The sequence below is a fragment of the Mesoplodon mirus genome (genome assembly GCF_964341445.2).
Source record: "Mesoplodon mirus genome assembly, chromosome: 4".
In the NCBI taxonomy this organism is placed as follows: Eukaryota; Metazoa; Chordata; class Mammalia; order Artiodactyla; family Ziphiidae; genus Mesoplodon; species Mesoplodon mirus.
The window spans coordinates 151,279,976-151,296,734 of NC_138979.1; the positions used below are offsets into that span (position 1 = coordinate 151,279,976).

The 16,759-nt window shown below is 38.3% G+C and overlaps 1 protein-coding gene across 1 annotated transcript in view; it reads right to left on the reverse strand.

Moving 5' to 3' along the window:
- ESR2 (estrogen receptor 2) overlaps positions 1–16,759 on the reverse strand; it is a gene marked incomplete at its 3' end in the record, with an annotated part of 65,072 nt that overhangs the window by 28,542 nt on the left and 19,771 nt on the right. Inside the window, 1 exon segment of the mRNA XM_082618823.1 lies at positions 6,183–6,299. Coding sequence (XP_082474949.1) covers positions 6,183–6,299 — 117 coding nt within the window.

A 16,759-nucleotide genomic window follows, 5' to 3' on the forward strand; every position in this document is an offset into this window, starting at 1 on the left:
CTTTTTGTTTCACATAAAGATTACACAAATATTCTCCTATATCTTTTTTAAACACTTTTGTGGTTCAAACCTATTTGAAATTTTATGTATGTTTCTATTATGTCATACTGATATTTCATTTTATGCTTTTCCAAATGGATGTACAACTTTCCACATACCATTTATTAAATAAGCTTTTCCCATTGATTTTTATAAAATGCCTTGTCATTTAATAAATAATTGTGTATAAAAGTATCTTCTTCCAGATTTTCTACTCTTTTTCATAGATCTATTTTTCTATTCCTGTGCTGGTACCAAAACGTTTCAGTTATGTAAGTTTATATAGCAGAACACAGTGGGATAATGTCTTTAAGAAAGAAGCTTTCGGACTTTCCTGGTGGCTCAGTGGTTAAGAATCCACCTACCAATGCAGGGGACACAGGTTCAAGCCCTAGTCTGGGAAGATCCCACGTGCTGAAGAGCAACTAAGCCCATGTGCCACAACTACTGGGCCTGCGCTCTAGAGCCCATGAGCCACAACTACTGATGCCTGTGAGCCACAACTACTGAGCCCGTGAGCCACAACTACTGAGCCCGTGAGCCACAACTACTGAAGCCCATGTGCCTAGAGCCCATGCTCCACAACAAGAGAAGCCACCACAATGAGAAGCCCGGGCACTGCAACAAAGAGTAGCCCCCGCTCGCCACAATTAGAGAAAGCCCGCGCGCAGCAACAAAGACCCAACTAGCCAAAAATAAATTACTTAAAATAAATAAATTTAAAAGAAAAAAAGAAAGAAGCTTTCAATTCAGAATTATATTCCCAGCTAACCTATCATTCAAGAGTGAGGATAAATTAAAGGCATTTTCAGTTCAAAAAGATTGGGAACATATATCACTCACAGCCCCTTTGAAATAAATACTATGTTCTTTGGGATGGAGAAAAATGAACCTGAAGGAAGCAAAGAAAGTCAAGAAGCAGTGGTAAGAAAATAAGCTGGTAAATATGTGAGTAAATCTGAAAAACACTGAATAAAATAATAATAATTTTTCGAGGTACAGAAACAAGGTAGAACCAAAATACCAGACAATAACATATAAGATGAGAGAGGAATAATTTTGACTAGAACATTCGAAAAATTTTTATTTAGGAAAAGAGATATCTATTAGAGAGAGTGGCTTGATTCTAAAATTCATCAGGAATGCATGCTAAAATAGAAATAGTGTCACTAAAAGAATTAAAACAGAATGTATTATTTCAAAACTGGCAAAAGAGAAAAAAGAAACCAGGAAAATATGATCAATTCCAAAAAGGAAAAAAAGTAGAAAATATGTGATTAATTTTTTTTAAAGCACAAAATAAGATGATAGAAATGAACCCAAATACTAACGATCACAATAAACATAAACAGACTAAATTAATCAATTAAGAGCAACTCTGAGATCAGACATATTTTTTAATCTAGACATAGACTGGTTATAAGGAATACATCTAACGTGCAGAAAAACTGAAAGTAAAGGGGTAGAAGAAGATACAACAGGCAAAAATTAACCAAATAAATTGGAGTTACTATCAATATCAGACAAAATAAACTTTAAGGCAAAAATCATTATTAAGGTCTCATAAGTAGATTATAAAAGGAAGGTAAATAATTCTAAGCTCATATATATCTAAGCAACAACAAGAAAACACAGCCTACAAACAAAACGCCAAAAAGTGATTGAAAGAAAAAGAGAAATTGACAAATACACTATTATCAATATAATGGGATGTTTTAATGTATCTCTCTCAGCAACTAACAAAATAGATGGGGAAAAAGAATATAGAACATTTGAACTGCACAATTAAGAAGCCTGAGCTATAAAAACTCATGGAATTTGCAAAACTTATCACATAACAAGCCATTAATAAAACTTTAACTAAAACTGATATCATATAGAACATATTATCTAACCACAATAAAAATAGAAATCAGTAACAAAAATATAACTTCCAAAGTCCTATGAGCACAAAAATATTTCTAAATATTCATTGGTTAAAGACAAAAATGTAAGATGGAATTTAAACAGACATAAGTTGGGCTTCCCTGGTGGCGCAGAGGTTGAGAGTCCGCCTGCCAATGCAGGGGACACGGGTTCGTGCCCCGGTCCAGGAGGATCCCACATGCCGCGGAGCAGCTGGGCCCGTGAGCCATGGCTGCTGAGCCTGTGTGTCCAGAGCCTGTGCTCCGCAATGGGAGAGGCCACAACAGTGAGAGGCCCGCGTACCGCAAAAAAAAAAAAAAAAAAAAAGACATAAGTCAAGATGTTGTCAGCATGGGCACAACATTTATATGAATCTTCCCTAAAAAAAAAATCTAAAATTTAAAATTAGAATGCCTAGTTTCTATACTCCCACTATTGTGTTTGTTCACGAAATTCAATTGTCCACATTTATACAAAGAAATATTAGTTAGGAGGTATGAGCAAATTTAAATTATTTGCTTCCAAGAAAATTTATCTGAATTTCCCTTATCCTTGGCTAATTGCAGTAGAAGAAAGGACTCTATTCATCTAGGGATAACTGAATCAAAATTTTCATGAAAAGAATTAAAAGCCTAAAATATAATTCATTTTATTAGTAATCAGATAAAGTGTTATTATTATTTACACTATATATAATATTATTATTATATTATTAAAGGTCAATTATACCTCCAGGGTAAAATGGAACAAAATGTATGGTTAAGAAAGTATCTTTCTGATCACACATTTCTCTTTTGTGGAGTATATGAGGATAAGGAGTTTACAAAATAGATTTCAATACAAAGTAAAAGGTTTTGATTCCACACATTCAAATTTATTTGACCAAATTTCCCCAACAAAGTTCTATGTACTAGACCCTATTCTAAGTTAGGATCAATAAAATAAAGCCCCTAGAATCTGTTGATAGAGTTCCTAGTTTTTGGTTTTTTTTTTTTTCTTTTTGCGGTATGCGGGCCTCTCACTGTTGTGGCCTCTCCCGTTGCGGAGCACAGGCTCCGGACGCGCAGGCCCAGCGGCCGTGGCTCACGGGCCCAGCCGCTCTGCGGCATATGGGATCCTCCCAGACCGGGGCACGAACCCGTATCCCCTGCATCAGCAGGCGGACTCTCAACCACTGCGCCACCAGGGAGGCCCCGAGTTCCTAGTTTTAACTGGTAAATCAAGTTGTATTCTATACACTGGAATAAAATGAAATTGAGAAGGTCAAAAAATAAGGTCATTGACAAAGAACTCACATTTTTCTACCAAGGACATTCCTAGTGTTATGGCTTTGACACCGTAATCCAAGCAGTCACTCAGTGTGCCTCTGAGTGAGCTTAATGAGAAAGTACCAAATAGGAGTGCTCCATATTAGAAAGTGCCCCAGCAAGAAGATGATGAGAACAACAACAATGGTAAATGATGATCGTGAGAGCTAATATCTACTGGAAGCTTCTGTATGCCAGACACTGTGTATTATTGTATATAGATTATCCCATCCTGACAACCACCCTAGAGAAAAGGTGCTATTACTATCTCCAACATACAGGGGAGGATCCAGGCACAAGAGAGCTCAAGTAACTTGCCCAAGATAGAAAAGCTAGAAAATAGCAGAAGCAGTATCTAAAACCAATCAGTGGTCTGAATCCAGAGCTGGTGCTTTTAACAACAATTTTATATCACCTCCCTATCAAATCACTTTCAAGTGTCTATACAGCAGGTGAATAAAGAGATGGCATCCGAAAGATGCCGAGCTATTGTCCCAACACAGGGATCTAGATCAGGTATACAGTTATTCAGATCGGTTTCCTGCCTATTTGCATTTCAGTGTATTCTTATAATGAAGCCTTGTCCCTGAAGCTAGTCTGGGAGGGTACCCTCCTACCATTTAAACAACCATATTAATACCTCAGCAGAAAGGATTGGAAATGCAGAAGAAAAAGGTGATGACAAAAGGGACAGGATTTCTGAATAAAACGGGGAAGTGGAATTATGCAGGAGGATCCAGAATGCAGAGAGAATCCCTAATCCTCTAAGATTGGATAGAAGGAAGAATCTAGATCAAGGGTTTTCTCAGGAGGGCAGACAAGAAGAGGGCTGGGAAAGGAGGGAGGCACAGTTAAGAAAATTCACTCCTAATCCTCTCTTCCCATGGTCAGTAAAGGGCCAAAATATCCATCTGTTTGCACATCAATCCATCTCATTACTTCTGTAATCTAAGATAATGAAATATTTTTTCTTAGCCCTATACAGTGACTTTTTGGTCAAATTCAATGACCTTTTCCAGGAAAAATTCAGGAACATCTCTGAACTCTGCTTTCTGAAACTGTATTGTATCAAAACTCCTAACTTATATGAGCCTTTCAACAAGGGAGAAAGGAAGGAAAAGCAAAATTTAACTCCAGGCACTGTGTTAGGTCTTTATTCCTCACAAAACTCAATGAAGCAGATACCTCTGTTTCAGAGATAAGGAAACCGAGGGCCAGATAGGTTAGGTCGTTTAAGCATAGTCACCGTTAGCAAGAAGTAATGAGACAAAAAAATGAGATTCCATCTATGTGGGTGGGGGGGGCGGTGGTCCAGTCCTCCTGTTCTTCTCACCGCATACACTGTCCCCTACAGCTGGAGTGTATGTGCTACTGCCCTGGTCCCAAACCAGGAGAACCACAGCCACTAACAGACTCTAGTACATTAAAAGCACTTCTAACCTAAGGCTAAATTGGAAATCTTTTTTTTTTAAGTATACAATTTAAAATATCGTTTTACTTAAAACATGATATATTTATTTGAAGTCTTTGGTCAGAGGGCCAAGGATTTCTCTTTAAGCACCTCTGCCAATTTAATCACAAGTTACCCTGTCTCTGGATTTTCAGTTTCAGCTTCTTTAAAACAGAGCAAGAACTTAGGCACTCCTAAAGCAATCTGAATGCAGACTCTTTACAGGTGTATAATGGTTTTGCCCCAATCTCACCCATACCTAACCCAATAGCTATTAGTTCTTTACAGTTTTATTCAAAGCTTTCACAGGAACAACTATCTTTTCCTACTCATATTTCATGTTTGCATAAACTTTAATTAAATTATATGATTTAACAACTACAATGAGTAGAAACAGGTTGGGAAGAAGCCCATTGGTTACTGATAAGGATATAACTGAAGTGGCGTTTATGAAAGTAACCAATACCCACTGGGAGGTCATGGGCATAGGCAGGATATTTTACAGAGGAAATGGAGAACACAAGTGATTTTAGGAAGCCAGAGAACTGTGATTAAATTAAGAGAACTTCTGCTCTAATTCTGAACTAGGGGAGGGAACAGAGAATGTTCAAGGGGCAGAGCTACTAAGAGACTGTCAGGGAGAAAAGAAAGAGGATTTTTTTTTAAATTTTTCAAATAGTTACAAAGAGAGAAATAACAACAAACCACTGCTAAAATACTGGCTGGCAGAAGAATAAGAAAAGTACAGGCAGAGCTGATATGACTGTATATAAACAAGCAAGTATGTACAACAAGTGAATCAAGTTAGCCAGGTGGAGAGAGTGGAGTGTAAGCATCGTCGTCAGTTGTTATACTAATGTTCTCATTTCTCTTTGTTTTTTCATGTATGTATATGTGTGTGTTCACATATATATGCACACATACTGTCTTAGAACAAAATCCATACTCTATGTGCTTTCCACAGGTCTATCATGTTTCTAACTCCTATGCATATTTTATCCACTTTTAGAAAGTTAATGGAGGGATAGGCACGAGTCATCCCAAGTAGCCCACAAGATAGTCAACTTTCTTGTCAGAGCTTTAACCGCGAACATTTACCTGAACTTCATCCTTAGACTTTTCAAGGCCTCAGGCGGATGGTCATCCAGCCCATTTGAGCACCTCAGTGGCTAGAGATCTCTAATTCATGCAGCAGCCTATTCTGTGGTCAGACCACTTGAACTGTAGAAAGTTCTTCCCTACATTGGGCCAAAATCTGCCTCTTACAACTTGCTCCTGTTCACCCCAGCTCTGTCCTCTGCAGCTTTAGAGAGTAAGTCAACACCCCTGCAATGGGACAGCATACACACACCTGAAGATAATTACCTTGTTCTAAATCTCCTCTCATCCAGGCTACATGTCTCCAGGCCCTCAAACTGTCCCCAGTTTGACATGGCTCTCAGTATGTCCCACATATCACAGAAGGGGAAGGGAACACTCACCACACTTCACCATCCCGACTTCATAGCACTTCCGAAGTCGGCAGGCCTGGCAGCTTTTACGCCGGTTCTTGTCTATCGTACACTGATTTGTAGCTGGACAAATATAATCATTATGTCCTACAGCAGAGCAAAAAAACAAAAAAACAACAAAAAAGGAAGTTTATTGTTATAATAGTTTGGCTAAATCTCTTCCTGGTCAACAATACAACTAATGCTACCCAGCTGAGAGATAGGAGACATCTTCTTAACCACAGGTACAGGTATAAAAACCAAGTTCAGCCTCATCAGTGCCTTGTTTGTGAGTAAAGGAAACCTAAGAATATTTCAATATCCAACCCTTTTTGAATAGGTTATTCTCTGCATGTTCTTAGAATTCTCAAGAGATACATTTAGAAATAGTCTCCTCTAGACATGGAAAGTGAGACAGTCACCTGAAATTGATTTGCTCCAAGTCACAGGACTCCTTGAGAGTAACACTTGTATCAGGTCACCAAATTCAATTGCTTGTACTCTTTTACATACATTCCTCTGTGGTATTTAACATGACATTTTAATAGGAATTCATAGCTACATAAGAGAACTAAACTGGTCAATAAGAGAATATAGAAATCATCAAACAAAACAAGGACAGAAAGAACTGCCACTTGATAATGGTTGTGGTGGGTTAAATTATTGTTTTTAATTCTTCACTCCCTCCCTCGGCCTGTGACGTTACAGTGTATTACAGCAGGCAGAGTACACCTCCTCACCAACTCACTTCGGGCTTGGCCGTGGGACTTGCCAATGGTATGGAAGTAGATGTGATACTCCAAAAGTTTGGCTTGGCCTCTTGAGTGCCCATGAGAAGAAAATGCCTAGGGTAGCCACTGGTCCAAGGAGAATGTGGAGACGTGTGGTGCAGACCAGAACTCAACCCAAAGCCCAGAGCCAAGCCTTATGAAGTAGAGCCACCCTAAACAACTCATAGACCCATAACTAAAAAAATAATGCTCACTGTAGTAATCTACAGCCTAAATAGAGTTGTATAGCAATATCTGACTAAGACAATGGTACTTCTATTATGTAAAGAAGAAACAAGAAAATTTCCATTTCAAAAAGCAGCACTGGGACTTCCCTGGTGGAGCAGTGGTTAAGAATCTGCCTGCCAATGCAGGGTTCGATCCCTAGTCTGGGAAGATCCCACATGCTGCAGAGCAACTAAGCCCACGCACCACAACTACTGAGCCCACATGCCGCAACTACTGAAGCCCATGCGCCTAGAGCCCATGCTCCGCAACAAGAGAAGCAGCCACAATGGGAAGCCCGCGCACTGCAACGAAGAGCAGCCCCTGCTGGCCACAACTAAAGAAAGCCCATGTGCAGCAATGAAGATCCAATGCAGCCAAAGAAAAACAAAAAATAAAAACACCAAACGCATTACTTCAGATGCTGTATGGAAAATAGATTAGAGGCAGCAGAATTGATGAAGGCCAGGAGACCAAGCAAGAACCCACTGTTGCTGTGCAAACCAGAAAGGAGGCTGCCTGCCTGGATTGGTAATGGTAGGAGGGATGAAGATAATTACAGAGACCTGAGAGATTTAAGGAACAGAAATTAAAATATATAAAAAGTGGAAGTGCACAGGGTATTATGGTGCCTTTATTTCTTAATTGAGTCTTTCAATAGGGCCTGAACTTCTTACGATAAAACCTATAATGGCCATAATTTCAATGTGGAAAATGGATGAATCTCAATGATAAATTAAACAAGCAAGTCATAAAAGAAGTCACAAAAGAACATAAAGGAGAGGATTCCATTTATATAAAGTTCAAAAATAGAAAAAACTATATTGTTCAGGGTTACATGCATAGGTAAAAACATGGCAAGGAAGGCAGAAGTTAGAACTGTCTTACCTCTGTAGGGGGAGAAGGTGCTGTAACTGAAAGGACCACCCAGAGGGTTTCTAGAGATATCTTATTTCATGGCCTAAGCACTTGTCACAGAGGAGGTTGCTCTATACTTCTTTTCTAAACTGAATATAAATATGAAATTTTATATATTTTATACATTATATATATTTTATATATGGGTGTGTGTGTGTATATATATATATCATATACATATTATATATATATGTATATATATATATATATATATATATATATACATATATATACTAGAATAAATACTCTATCCTCTGAGACAGACTGGAAGCAGAGATATCCCAACAGCAATGAATAAACTAACAACCAGATCTTGGTTTATGAATATCATTCACCACTCATAGGAAACTGGGAACCTTGGAGAAACAGTTTATTCCAGCTTATCCCACTGGGGCAGGGAAAGTACAAGATAAGCCTGAAACATCTTGTTGTGCCAGGAAGTAAAGAAGTGTCTAAAGAGTTAGGGGCACATGTCAAAAAAGATACAGAAGCCAGTTTAAGGGAACACTACTGGCCAAATCTGGGATAATGTGGACACCCAAATAAATAATTATATATACTGGAATAAATATAGTCCCTAACTCTATCCCCCGAGAGAGCATGGGAGCAGGGACATCACTAGCCTCACAGACATCACCTTAACCAAATATTCAAAGTGTACATTGCTAGTATTGGGACAAATTGAAATCAGGCACTACATGAAAGGAGCCAGTCAGAAGAATATAGCATCATTTCTGTGATATTCCAATAGGCCAATAATGTGTAAGCTGAATCTAATGATGAGGAATCATCACACAAACCCACAGTGAGGAGCATTCTGCACAATAACTGGCCTATAAGGTTCCAAACTGTCAAGATCATGAAAACCAAGGAACAACTGAGGAACTGTTCTGGACAGAGAGAGAAAGGCTAAAGACCTAAAAACTAAATGCAGAGTGTGATTCTAAACTGGATCCTTTTGCTGTAGAGGGCACTGTTAGGACAACTGGGAAAACTGGAACAAGTCTAAACATTAGATGGTAATAATGTATCAATGCTAATTTCCCAATTTGACCCTTGTGGGCTCTGCTGGAATACATGTTAAGTGTTCGGAGGTGACGGGGCATAATGTTGGCAACTCATGATTTCAGGAAAAAAGGTTCTTTAAATTGTATATGCACATTTTCTGTAAGTCAGAGACTCATTTTAAAAATGCTCTGTTAGCTACTCAAACAATAAACTAATTCACACAAATATAGACACATACAAATAAATATGCAAATACAGATAAATTGAAATTTATCTATATTTCAAATGTTAATGTTTTAAGCTGTGAAATTAACTTTCCTTTTTCCAACTCACCAGATTTTAAAGAACACTTCAAAAAGCTATGGTTCCATGATTGAACCATAATTAAATTTTATAATCCTCTCCCCTTTTAGATAGATTCCAGTAACATCTGTTCAACAAAACACAAATTGAAATTCAGTTGTTTGTGGCTCTACCATCACACTCTGCATCGGCCTGGGTACCAGCAAAGGTGCCCTAGCGATGCAAAAACCACTCTCAAGTGACCCTCCATCCTGGCCATGTACAGGAAGCAATGTCTTCCTAGCCTGACACACCAACATTCCTGATGTCCTACTGATTTCCGGGTAGTTTTCATCAGCATTTCATTTAGTCCTATAACTTCCCTTATAAAGAGTTATAATCCCCATTTTACAAATGAAAACACTTAAGCTCAGTTCAATAATCTCCTTAAAGTTATTGTTTTAGTTTTCCATGCCACATAATAAATTTCTACAAACTTAAAAGCTTAAAATCAAACCAATTTATTATCTCATAGTTTCTGCAAATAAAGAGTGCAGACGCAGCTTACTCTACTCAGGGTCCCAACAAGGCTGCAACCAACCTATTGACTGGGCTGTGGTCTCATCTGAAGCTCAGGGTCCTCTTTCAAGCTCATTTAAGTTGTTGACAGAATCAATTCCTTGCAGTTGTAGGAGCGAGATTCCCATTTTCTTGCTAGTTATAGGCTGGACACTGCTCTCAGCTCCTAGAGGCACCTGCAGTTCCTTGCCCAGAAGCAGTTCACAACATGATGTCTGCTTCCTTCCAGGCCAGGAGGAGCACATCACTCTGACTTCCAGTCTCTCCCCAGTCTGCTATGGTGGAGTCTTATATAATCACAGCATAATCACAAGAGACTAATCACAAGAGACTATCCCAACACCATTTGCCATAAAATGTAACCTAACCAAGGGAGCGACTCTGTCATCATATTTACAGTTTCCATACACACTCAAGAATAGGTGGTAATATAAGGTGTGCTATAAAAGAAATTAAAAGGAAGAGATAATCTTGTTATTGCTTTTATCCTCACTTATAATATTCAAAAATAAATTTTAAAAGCCAAAATATATTTCTAATCAGAAACTTTCTATTGTACTTTAGAATATAATGCTTTATACTTAGAAGATAAACATAATCCCACAGTACTTTCCGTAGCAGAAGCAATCTTTTAAGTATCTTCTAAAACCTCTAAGAACTATACATGATGTCATTTTTTTTTTAGTAGAGAAAGCAGATTGTATATTAACAAATTTTAAAATTCAAAGATACATATAATAATTGACAAAAGATGATTAAAATGTGGCTCAAATAAAAAGTGATCAAGGAAGGAAGCTATGAGCCAGAAAATTCGGGGAAGACTTTACAGGGTAAATGGGTCTTTAGTTGGTTTGGGCGGAAAAAAAATGTGACTAACAATAATTGCTAGATGGGGGCAACGTGCTTTATACCATTTGATTCTACATTGTCTTCTAGCATATTCTAATTCTTTTTTTTTAATGTTTTTTTTTTGCTTTATAACAAATTTAATCAGTTATACATATACATATGTTCCCATATCCCCTCCCTTTTGCGTCTCCCTCCCACTCTCCCTATCCCACCCCTCCAGGCGGTCACAAAGCACCGAGCTGATCTCCCTGTGCTATGCGGCTGCTTCCCACTAGCTATCTACCTTACGTTTGGTAGTGTATATATGTCCATGCCGCTCTTTCACTTTGTCACAGCTTACCCTTCCCCCTCCCCAAATCCTCAAGTCCATTCTCTAGTAGGTCTGTGTCTTTATTCCTGTCTTACCCCTATGTTCTTCATGACATTTTTTTTCTTAAATTCCATATATATGTGTCAGCATACAGTATTTGTCTTTCTCTTTCTGACTTACTTCACTCTGTATGACAGACTCTAGGTCCATCCACCTCATTACAAATAGCTCAATTTCATTTCTTTTTATGGCTGAGTAATATTCCATTGTATATATGTGCCACATCTTCTTTACCCATTCATCCGATGATGGACACTTAGGTTGTTTCCATCTCTGGGCTATTGTAAATAGGGCTGCTATGAACATTTTGGTACATGTCTCTTTTTGAATTATGGTTTTCTCAGGGTATATGCCCAGTAGTGGGATTGCTGGGTCATATGGTAGTTCTATTTGTAGTTTTTTAAGGAACCTCCATACCGTTCTCCATAGTGGCTGTACCAATTCACATTCCCACCAGCAGTGCAAGAGTGTTCCCTTTTCTCCACACCCTCTCCAGCATTTATTGTTTGTAAATTTTTTGATGATGGCCATTCTGACTGGTGTGAGATGATATCTCATTGTAGTTTTGATTTGCATTTCTCTAATGAGTAAAGATGTTGAGCATCCTTTCATGTGTTTGTTGGCAGTCTGTATATCTTCTGTGGAGAAATGTCTCTTTAGGTCTTCTGCCCATTTTTGGATTGGGTTGTTTGTTTTTTTGTTATTGAGCTGCATGAGCTGCTTATAAATTTTGGAGATTAATCCTTTGTCAGTTGCTTCATTGGCAAATATTTTCTCCCATTCTGAGGGTTGTCTTTTGGTCTTGTTTATGGTTTCCTTTGCTTTTAAGTTTCATTAGGTCCCATGTGTTTATTTATGTCTTTATTTCCATTTCTCTAGGAGGTGGGTCAAAAAGGATCTTGCTGTGATTTATGTCATAGAGTGTTCTGCCTATGTTTTCCTCTAAGAGTTTGATAGTGTCTGGCCTTACATTTAGGTCTTTAATCCATTTTGAGCTTATTTTTGTGTATGGTGTTAGGGAGTGATCTAATCTCATACTTCTACATGTCCCTATCCAGTTTTCCCAGCACCACTTATTGAAGAGACTGTCCTTTCTCCACTGTACATTCCTGCCTCCTTTATCAAAGATAAGTTGACCATATGTCCGTGGGTTTATCTCTGGGCTTTCTATCCTGTTCCATTGATCTATCTTTCTGTTTTTGTGCCAGTACCATACTGTCTTGATTACTGTAGCTTTGTAGTAGAGTCTGAAGTCAGGGAGCCTGATTCCTCCAGCTCCATTTTTCGTTCTCAAGATTGCTTTGGCTATTCGGGGTCTTTTGTGTTTCCATACAAATTGTGAAATTTTTTGCTCTAGTTCTGTGAAAAATGCCAGTGGTAGTTTGATAGGGATTGCATTGAATCTGTAGATTGCTTTGGGTAGTAGAGTCATTTTCACAATGTTGATTCTTCCAATCCAAGAACATGGTACATCTCTCCATCTATTTGTATCATCTTTGATTTCTTTCATCAGTGTCTTATAATTTTCTGCATACAGGTCTTTTGTCTCCTTAGGTAGGTTTATTCCTAGATATTTTATTCTTTTTGTTGCAATGGTAAATGGGAGTGTTTCCTTGATTTCACTTTCAGATTTTTCATCATTAGTATATAGGAATGCCAGATTTCTGTGCATTAATTTTGTATCCTGCAACTTTACCAAATTCATTGATTAGCTCTATTAGTTTTCTGGTAGCATCTTTAGGATTCTCTATGTATAGTATCATGTCATCTGCAAACAGTGACAGCTTTACTTCTTCTTTTCCGATTTGGATTCCTTTTATTTCCTTTTCTTCTCTGATTGCTGTGGCTAAAACTTCCAAAACTAGGTTGAGTAAGAGTGGTGAGAGTGGGCAACCTTGTCTTGTTCCTGATCTTAGTGGAAATGGTTTCAGTTTTTCACCATTGAGGACGATGTTGGCTGTGGGTTTGTCATATATGGCCTTTATTATGTTGAGGAAAGTTCCCTCTATGCCTACTTTCTGCAGGGTTTTTATCATAAATGGGTGTTGAATTTTGTCGAAAGCTTTCTCTGCATCTATTGAGATGATCATATGGTTTTTCTCCTTCAATTTGTTAATATGGTGTATCACGTTGATTGATTTGCATATATTGAAGAATCCTTGCATTCCTGGAATAAACCCCACTTGATCATGGTGTATGATCCTTTTAATGTGCTGTTGGATTCTGTTTGCTTGTATTTTGTTGAGGATTTTTGCATCTATGTTCATCAGTGATATTGGCCTGTAGTTTTCTTTCTTTGTGACATCCTTGTCTGGTTTTGGTATCAAGGTGATGGTGGCCTCATAGAATGAGTTTGGGAGTGTTCCTCCCTCTGCTATATTTTGGAAGAGTTTGAGAAGGATAGGTGTTAGCTCTTCTCTAAATGCTTGATAGAATTCACCTGTGAAGCCATCTGGTCCTGGGCTTTTGTTTGTTGGAAGATTTTTTATCACAGTTTCAATTTCAGTGCTTGTGATTGGTCTGTTCATATTTTCTATTTCTTCCTGATTCAGTCTTGGCAGGTTGTGCATTTCTAAGAATTTGTCCATTTCTTCCAGGTTGTCCATTTTATTGGCATAGAGTTGCTTGTAGTAATCTCTCATGATCTTTTGTATTTCTGCAGTGTCAGTTGTTACTTCTCCTTTTTCATTTCTAATTCTATTGATTTGAGTCTTCTCCCTTTTTTTCTTGATGAGTCTGGCTAATGGTTTATCAATTTTGTTTATCTTCTCAAAGAACCAGCTTTTAGTTTTATTGATCTTTGCTATCGTTTCCTTCATTTCTTTTTCATTTATTTCTGATCTGATTTTTATGATTTCTTTCCTTCTGCTAACTTTGGGATGTTTTTGTTCTTCTTTCTCTAATTGCTTTAGGTGCAAGGTTAGGTTGTTTATTTGAGATGTTTCCTGTTTCTTAAGGTGGGATTGTATTGCTATAAACTTCCCTCTTAGAACTGCTTTTGCTGCATCCCATAGGTTTTGGGTCGTCGTGTCTCCACTGTCATTTGTTTCTACGTATTTTTTAATTTCCTCTTTGATTTCTTCAGTGATCACTTCGTTATTAAGTAGTGTATTGTTTAGCCTCCATGTGTTTGTATTTTTTACAGATCTTTTCCTGTAATTGATATCTAGTCTCATAGCCTTGTGGTTGGCAAAGATACTTGATATGATTTCAGTTTTCTTAAATTTACCAAGGCTAGATTTGTGGCCCAAGATATGATCTATCCTGGAGAATGTTCCATGAGCACTTGAGAAAAATGTGTATTCTGTTGTTTGGGGATGGAATGTCCTATAAATATCAATTAAGTCCATCTTATTTAATGTATCATTTAAAGCTTGTGTTTCCTTATTTATTTTCATTTTGGATGGTCTGTCCATTGGTGAAAGTGGGGTGTTAAAGTCCCCTACTATGATTGTGTTACTGTCAATTTCTCCTTTTATGGCTGTTAGTATTTGCCTTATGTATTGAGGTGCTCCTATGTTGGGTGCATAAATATTTACAATTGTTATATCTTCTTCTTGGATCGATCCCTTGATCATTATGTAGTGTCCTTCTTTGTCTCTTCTAGTAGTCTTTATTTTAAAGTCTATTTTGTCTGATATGAGAATTGCTACTCCAGCTTTCTTTTGGTTTCCATTTGCATGGAATATCTTTTTCCATCCCCTCACTTTCAGTCTGTATGTGTCTCTAGGTCTGAAGTGGGTCTCTTGTAGACAGCATATATGTGGTTCTTGTTTTTGTATCCATTCAGCCAATCTGTGTCTTTTGGTGGGAGCATTTAGTCCATTTACATTTAAGGTAATTATTGATATGTATGTTCCGATTCCCATTTTCTTAATTGTTTTGGGTTCGTTATTGTAGGTCTTTTCCTTCTGTTGTGTTTCTTGCCTAGAGAAGTTCCTTTAGCATTTGTTGTAAAGCTGGTTTGGTGGTGCTGAACTCTCTCAGCTTTTGCTTGTCTGTAAACGTTTTAATTTCTCCATCAAATCTGAATGAGATCCTTGCTGGGTAGAGTAATCTTGGTTGCAGGTTTTTCTCCTTCATCACTTTAATTATGTCCTGCCACTCCCTTCTGGCTTGTAGAGTTTCTGCTGAGAGATCAGCTGTTATCCTGATGGGGATTCCCTTGTGTGTTATTTGTTGTTTTTGCCTTGCTGCTTTTAATATGATTTCTTTGTGTTTAATTTTTGACAGTTTGATTAATATGTGTCTTGGCGTATTTCTCCTTGGATTTATCCTGTATGGGACTCTCTGTGCCTCTTGGACTTGATTAACTATTTCCTTTCCTATATTAGGGAAGTTTTCAACTATAATCTCTTCAAATATTTTCTCAGTCCCTTTCTTTTTCTCTTCTTCTTCTGGAACCCCTATAATTTGAACGTTGGTGCGTTTAATGTTGTCCCAGAGGTCTCTGAGACTGTCCTCTGTTCTTTTCATTCTTTTTTCTTTATTTTGCTCTGCAGCAGTTATTTCCACTATTTTATCTTCCACCTCACTTATCCGTTCTTCTGCCTCAGTTATTCTGCTATTGATCCCATCTAGAGTATTTTTTATTTCATTTATTGTGTTTTTAATCGATGCTTGATTCATCTTTAGTTCTTCTAGGTCCTTGTTAACTGTTTCTTGCATTTTGTCTATTCTATTTCCAAGATTTGGGATCTGGGAAATAGAATCTTGGATCATCTTTACCATCATTATTCTGAATTCTTTTTCAGGTAGACTGCCTATTACCTCTTCATTTGTTAGGTCTGGTGGGTTTTTATCTTGCTCCTTCTCCTGCTGTGTGTTTTTCTGTCTTCTCATTTTGCTTATGTTACTGTGTTTGGGGTCTCCTTTTTGCAGGCTGCAGGTTTGTAGTTCCCGTTGCTTTTGGTGTCTGTCCCCAGTGGCTAAGGTTGGTTTAGTGGGTTGTGTAGGCTTCCTGGTGGAGGGGACTAGTGCCTGTGTTCTGGTGGATGAGGTTTGATCTTGTCTTTCTGGTGGGCAGGTCCACGTCTGGTGGTGTGTTTTGGGGTGTCTGCGGACTTTTTATGATTTTAGGCCACCTCTCTGCTAATGGGTGGCGTTGTGTTCCTGTCTTGTTAGTTGTTTGGCATAGGGTGTCTAGCACTGTAGCTTGCTGGTCGTTGAGTGAAGCTGGGTGCTGGTGTTCAGATGGAGATCTCTGGAAGATTTTCGCCGTTTGATATTATGTGGAGCTGGGAGGTCTCTTGTGGACCAGTGTCCTGAAGTTGGCTCTCCCACCTCAGAGGCACAGCACTGACTCCTGGCTCCTCACTTTGGGATGATTTGTTCTCTATTCATGTATCCCACAGATGCAGGGTACATCAAGTTGATTGTGGAGCCTTAATCCGCTGCTTCTGAGGCTGCTGGGAGAGGTTTCCCTTTCTCTTCTTTGTTCTCACAGCTCCTGGGTCTCAGCTTTGGATTTGGCCCCGCCTCTGCGTGTAGGTCGCCGGAGGGCGTCTGTTCTTCGCTCAGACAGGACAGGGTTAAAGGAGCAGCCTCTTCGGGGACTCTGGCTCACT